Here is a 6,000-nt window from a genome sequence, read left to right on the forward strand (position 1 = left end):
TGGCTTTAGCGGCCATAAAAAACTTTACACGTCCGTCCGCCTCTGTTCTCCTTCCCATTTGTCCCGGGGCCGAGCAAACGCGGGAGGGCACGGGGGTGCAGAGGAGCCGCCGCCGTTCCCACGTCGTGTTTGCGCGGCCTTATCGGCGCGGGGGAGGGCGGGGGTGTTTTGCACAGCGGCTCCCGGCCCGCCTCGGCCGGCGGCTGGCTCGGTCCCGGGCGGGCGCCTCGCCGCGGGGACCGGCCGTGGGGGGCACCTGCGGCGGGGGCCGGGGGCCTCGATGGGTCTCACAGGACCTGGCGGGGATGAGGAAGGAAGGGGCCGAACGTGGAAGAGAGACGTCGGAGGGGTGCGGGAAGGAGATGCAGACATGGTTAGGTGGGGGTCGTTTATCAGTCAGGCCGCTGCGAGGGTAATGCCGCCTCGCCTCCGCGCCTGGCCGCCAACCTCTCCCAAACTTCAGAAAGCAAGCAAGGGCCAAACCGAGGTCCCCGAAAAGAGGGAAGAAGCGGTGGGGCGCGCAGCCCGTGCCCGATCCCGTCCCGCCAGCCGCACCGGGGCAGCGCGGTCCCGACCTTTGTTTCAAGCAATTACGTGGCAAAAGTTTATTTTCGGCGGGGCGCGGGGAAGAAGTGTCCCCGGCGCTTCCGCGCCTCCTCCCCTCGTGCGTGGGCAGCGACGAGGTGGGGGTGTTGTGTCTTTGGGGCGAAGAGGGGCGCTCCAGAGGAGCCAAGCCCGTAGTGCCCTGTGAGTGCTGCTTCAGCTAGTTCCCCGCTCCCCCCGCCTCGTCCCGCCCGCACTGCGAGCGCAGCCCGCTCGGGGGGACCGGAGGCTCACTGCAGCACAGGCGCTCCCCACGAACCTGCCCCGCCGCCACTGGCAGCGCCCTCTGCGAGACTCGGGGCCGCCCGGCCGGCGGAGCGGGGCGGGGCGGGGCGGGCCCGGCGGGCGGCGCGGGGCGGGCGGAGCGGGGCACCGCCCCGCGATCAGCGGCGGCCGCGTTTATATGGGAGCGGCGCGGGGAACCGCGGAGTTCTCGCAGTTCGCCCGCTGCTGTGCAGCCGCCGTCGCCGCCTCGGCCCGGCACCCGCCGTCCCGCCGGGAAGGAGTCGGGACCGTTTCGGATCTCAAGCAGACGGCCCTCTCCTATTTAGTCGTGGCTTTTCCAAACCCTCCGAGGAGAGCGGGATCTTTCGGTCCTTCCTGTATATCCGACCATTACAGGATCTAGAAATGTCGACGACACTTTTATCCGCCTTCTACGACATTGACTTCTTGTGCAAGGTAGGGAAGAGCGCGTTTGGCTGGGCGGGACGCGCGGTCTGCCGCTGCCGCCATGTGCAGAGCGACTCTCGGGGCTATCGGGGCAGCGCGGCGGGGTGGGAGGCCCGTGTGTCGGTCCGGGCTCTGCGGGCGGGTCACGGTGTGACAGCCGGCTGGGGACAGCGGCTGACGCAAGGCTGCGAGCCCCGGAATGCCGCCCCATGGTCTCCCGGCGGCCGCGTTCGGGGCGGGCCGGTCCTGCAGCCGCGGGGGAGCCGGGCCGCCCTGCAGCCCCTGTCCGCATGTTGCGCTGCTAGGAGGAACTTTTGAGAAAAGTTGCAAATGCAGCAGAGCTGGCGCGGAGGCTTCTCCCCGGCGCTATCCTGCCCCGCCGGCGCTACCGGCAAACGCGCTTTGCGGGGCGGTCGGGCGGCGCGACCCCCGCTTCGACTCCCGCGGCGGTGGGGAGCCGTGGCCGTGGGCAGGCGGTCACCCGCAACACCCTCTCTCTCTCCCGCTGTCTCCCCCACCCCCTCCTCTCTCCCCGCCCCAGCAGACGGAGAAGTCCCTGACCAACCTCAGCAGCATGCTGGACAAGAAAGCCGTGGGTACCCCGGTGACCCCTCCCAGCTCCAGCTTCGCGCCGGGCTTCCTGCGGCGGCACTCGACCAGCAACCTGACGGCGCTGGCCGGCGGCTCCAAGTTCCCCAGCCCTACCGGCTCCAGCTCTTCTTCCACATCCTCCTCGTCGTCGTCGTCCTCCTCCTCCTCCTCGTTCGGCAATCTGAAGGAGACGGGCTCCGGCGGAGGCGGCGGCAGCAGCAGCCCCACGGCCCTGCTCAACAAGGAAAACAAGTTCCGGGACCGCTCCTTCAGCGAGAACGGCGAGCGTAGCCAGCACCTCATGCAGCAGCTTCAACAGCAGCAGCAGGCGGCCGGCAAGGGGAGCGGCTCCGGCGGCGGCGGCGGGGCCCCCATCAACTCGACGCGCTACAAGACGGAGCTGTGCCGCCCCTTCGAGGAGAGCGGCGCCTGCAAGTACGGCGAGAAGTGCCAGTTCGCTCACGGCTTCCACGAGCTGCGCAGCCTCACCCGCCACCCCAAGTACAAGACCGAGCTGTGCCGCACCTTCCACACCATCGGGTTCTGCCCCTACGGCCCGCGCTGCCACTTCATCCACAACGCCGACGAGCGCCGCCCGGCGCCCGGCGGAGGCACGGCCGCCCCCCCGCCCGCCGCCGCGGCCGGGCCGCACCACCACCCGCACCACGCGGCCCCGCACCCCGCCGGCAGCACCGGCGACCTCCGCGCCTTCGCCCCCCGCGAGCACCCGCTGGGCGGCGGCGGCTTCGGGCACCCGCGCGGCGGCGGCGAGCGGCCCAAGCTGCACCACAGCCTGAGCTTCTCCGGCTTCTCCGCCCACCACCACCACCATCACCCCCCGCACCCCCACGGCACCGCCCCGCCGCCGCCGCCGCCCGGCGGCCGCCTGGACGCCGCCCTGCTGGAGAGCCCCGGCGGTTCGCGCACGCCGCCGCCGCCCGCCTCTGCCTCCTACTGCGAGGAGCTGCTCTCGCCGCCCTGCGCCAACAACGCTTTCGCCTTCTCGGGGCAGGAGCTGGGCAGCCTCATCGCCCCCCTCGCCCTCCACACCCAGAACTTCGCCGCCGCCGCCGCCGCGGCCGCGGCCGCCGCCGCCTATTACCGCTGCCAGCAGCAGCCGCCGCCCGGCGGGGCCTGCCCGCCGCCCCCCGCCTCGCCGCCCTTCAGCTTCCAGCCCCTCCGCCGCCTCTCCGAGTCGCCCGTCTTCGACGCGCCGCCCAGCCCGCCGGACTCGCTCTCCGACCGGGAGAGTTACCTGAGCGGCTCCCTCAGCTCCGGCTCCCTCAGCGGCTCCGAGTCGCCCAGCCTGGACTCGGGCCGCCGCCTGCCCATCTTCAGCCGCCTCTCCATCTCCGACGACTGAGGCAGGACGGGGCGGCGGCCGGGGGGGCCCCGCGGCGGCCCTGCAAGTAAGTTACGGAACGAAGAAAGCGAAACCTCTCCTTCCTCTCTATTTTTGGTTGGTTTTATTTTATATATCTATCTATCTATACACCGAGAGCTGAACAAAACGAGAAACAAAGCATTTTGCAAAAGGCAAATGACACGAACTGAACAAACCTATTTTTGTAGAGAGACCTTGGAAGAAGGGGATTTTTGTTTCGGGGTTTTTTTGTTGTCGTTCTTTGGAGACAAGTTATGATACGCACCAGCAGCAGCCATTCCATCTGTGTTCGAAAAAAAAAAAAAACAAACAAAACAGCATTAGAAAACACAGCACCAGAAAGCAACAAACAATCCGGGGAGCGCCGGTTCGCCAGCCCAGCTCCTCCAATCCTGCAGACACACAGAAAAGAAGTTACAAACTAGTTTGTCTTTCAATCGAGTTCAAATAAAAACACAGAACATACTAAACCTATAAGCTTTTTTTTTTAGGAAAAAAAAAAAAAAAGAAAAATCCAACATCCTGCCAAGAATATGCCTTGATAACAACCTTCTTTTTTATATATATATCTATATATTATTATTATAACAAATGCTAAAACCTTCATTCCAAAGTTTAATATTGGTTCCATTGCCACCACTTAGTGGATGTTTGGCTTTTAGAACAATTTTTTGTTGTTGCTTTATTTGGAAGCACTCAACTGAGTTTAGTTTGTAATTGTTGGAGAATAACTGCTGATTTTTTTTAAATTTTTTTTTTAGCTGTTTGAGTTGATTGCATGTATGAGTCACTGCACACAACTCAATACGAAACTATTTAACTTATTTATTATCTTGTGAAAAGTATACATTGGTAATTTGTTCATACTGTATTTATCGGGTATGATGAAAAGCAATAGATATATATTCTTTTATTATGTTTAAATTATGATTTTCATTATTAATCGGCAAAATGTGGAGTGTGTTCTTTTCACAGTAATATATGCCTTTTTGTAACTTTCACTTGGTTATTTTATTGTAAATGAGTAAAATTCTTAATTTAAGAGATGGTATGTAATATTTATTTCATTAATTTCTTCCTTTGTTTACGTAAATCTGAAAGATTGCATGGTTTCTTTATAGAAATCGGTCTCGATGCTGTGGAAGTAGTTTGCGGAATTTCTATGGGTTCTTTTAGAATGTAAATGGTTGTAGCCCGTCCGAGTTAAAAAATGAGAGAAAAAAAAAAAAGACTGACTTAGCAATCAGACTTCAAAGTGGCAAATCTAATTCAGACTTGTTAAAAATAACCAAAAAGTATTTTTGTTGCCTAACTTCACGAATCACACTGTGATATAGTCTCAAAGTATGTAGCAATAATTGGGGGTCCCAGTATTATGTCTCACAGTGCCTTCTTGAGGGTCCATGCTTGCCTTAAATATCTCTCAACCAAATAAGTATTTTTCCTAATGCTTGAGATAATTTGAATGTAGGGATGGGTTTTAAGTACAGCGAAATTTCACCACTCTATTTTATAAGAACAGAGGCCATCTTTGGATCTGAAACTTTCTATAATACAGGAACATATCTTGTTTATTGAATTCCAAAACCTGTAATTTTTTTTTTTCCTTATGTAGAAAGTTGGGAGTTTTCCAAAAGTTTCCTGGACGGTGGATGAATGAGCAGTAGCTTAGTTTTGTTTGTACATAGGTACAGATTGAGCACTATGTACTCTTTTGGACTACTTTAACAGAAGTATGTTTTGAATGTAACTAAAGGATAAGTCAACTTGAGTTGTAATATATTTTTCGGGAGTCAGTTCACTACAGATTATGTGAGACTGTAAACTTTGTACTGTAAATGTTTTGTAGTTCTCCCAATAAAATTTTTTGGAAAAAAAAAAAATCAACAACCCCAGTAACCCTTAAAAGTGCTGAAGCCCTGGCTGCCAGGCAGGAGTATTTCTTGCTAAACACCACCACCCCCCAATCACAGATATGTCTAGCTACAGATTAACCAGTTTGCACTGCCACTCCAGGCCGCTCCTGCAGCCCTCGCTGGTCTCTGGCCAAAGTTAATAAACGCTTCCAGAAGGTTCGGGAATGTCAGCGGTGTACTGTATCCTGCCTTTCTTTTTTCTTTTTTCTTTTTTTTCTTTTTTTTTTAATTATTTTTTTCGTATTTTTAAGAGGATGCAGAATCAAGCCTCTGCTGTTTCTAGTGTAACAGCTGGAGTGGAAAAATCTAGTAGTGGCATTTATCAATTACATCTCTTATGGGGCTATGTGAATGTGCCATTAGCTTTCCTGCCTTGTTTGGGGTAAGGAGGAAATGGCAGTTTGGGTAATAAAAAGGCATAATTAAGGTTTACCCTTTGTCCCAAAAGCTTTGTTCCTCTTCACTCGCAGGAATGCGGACTTCTGCCTCAATGCTCCCATCACCCAGCTGAGGGCATATCTGTGTTAATCGGGCTAGCATTAAATGTGCTAATCAGTTTTCAGGGCTTGGGTTTTAAACAAACTACCTTTTCGAGGCTGTATTTATATAACTAAATACTTGGCAGCCTGGGGACTGTGTGAGTATTAATATTGGAAGAATTTTAGCTAATATCTCTACAGTTTGGCACCCTCTTCCAATCAGTCCCTTAAACTTTTAAGTCATGATTTCTACCAGCTTACTTTTGTTCTTTTGTCATACTAATAATAAATGTTGTTAACATTACGGCATTTCTGTGCTGCCTGGGCCGCCACAGCACTTTCTATAAATACAAGA

General features: G+C 55.5%; 1 protein-coding gene across 2 annotated transcripts; it reads left to right on the forward strand.

The window, feature by feature from the left end:
- Positions 1–1,011: 1,011 nt before the first annotated feature.
- ZFP36L2 (ZFP36 like 2 zinc finger CCCH-type) lies at positions 1,012–5,336 on the forward strand. Of its 2 annotated transcripts, none has more exons than XM_085577105.1 (2): positions 1,012–1,284; positions 1,817–5,336. In XM_085577105.1, exons 1-2 carry the CDS (start codon positions 1,234–1,236, stop codon positions 3,227–3,229), a joined length of 1,464 nt encoding a protein of 487 aa, XP_085433231.1. In that variant the 5' UTR covers positions 1,012–1,233; the 3' UTR covers positions 3,230–5,336. The 2 variants fall into 2 exon arrangements, with proteins under 2 accessions (XP_085433231.1, XP_021382106.1); XM_021526431.4 differs by having other exon boundaries at positions 1,013–1,284; positions 1,820–5,336.
- Positions 5,337–6,000: the final 664 nt, after the last annotated feature.

Source organism: Lonchura striata, chromosome 3, assembly GCF_050655825.1.
Source record: "Lonchura striata isolate lonStrDom1 chromosome 3, ASM5065582v1, whole genome shotgun sequence".
In the NCBI taxonomy this organism is placed as follows: domain Eukaryota; kingdom Metazoa; phylum Chordata; class Aves; order Passeriformes; family Estrildidae; genus Lonchura; species Lonchura striata.

Bases quoted from the DNA above. Each gene is read 5' to 3' on its own strand.
- ZFP36L2 (XM_085577105.1), top strand. From the start codon at position 1,234: ATGTCGACGACACTTTTATCCGCCTTCTACGACATTGACTTCTTGTGC. The intron at 1,285-1,816 runs GTAGGGAAGAGC...TCCCCGCCCCAG, and splicing joins ACATTGACTTCTTGTGCAAG to CAGACGGAGAAGTCCCTGAC.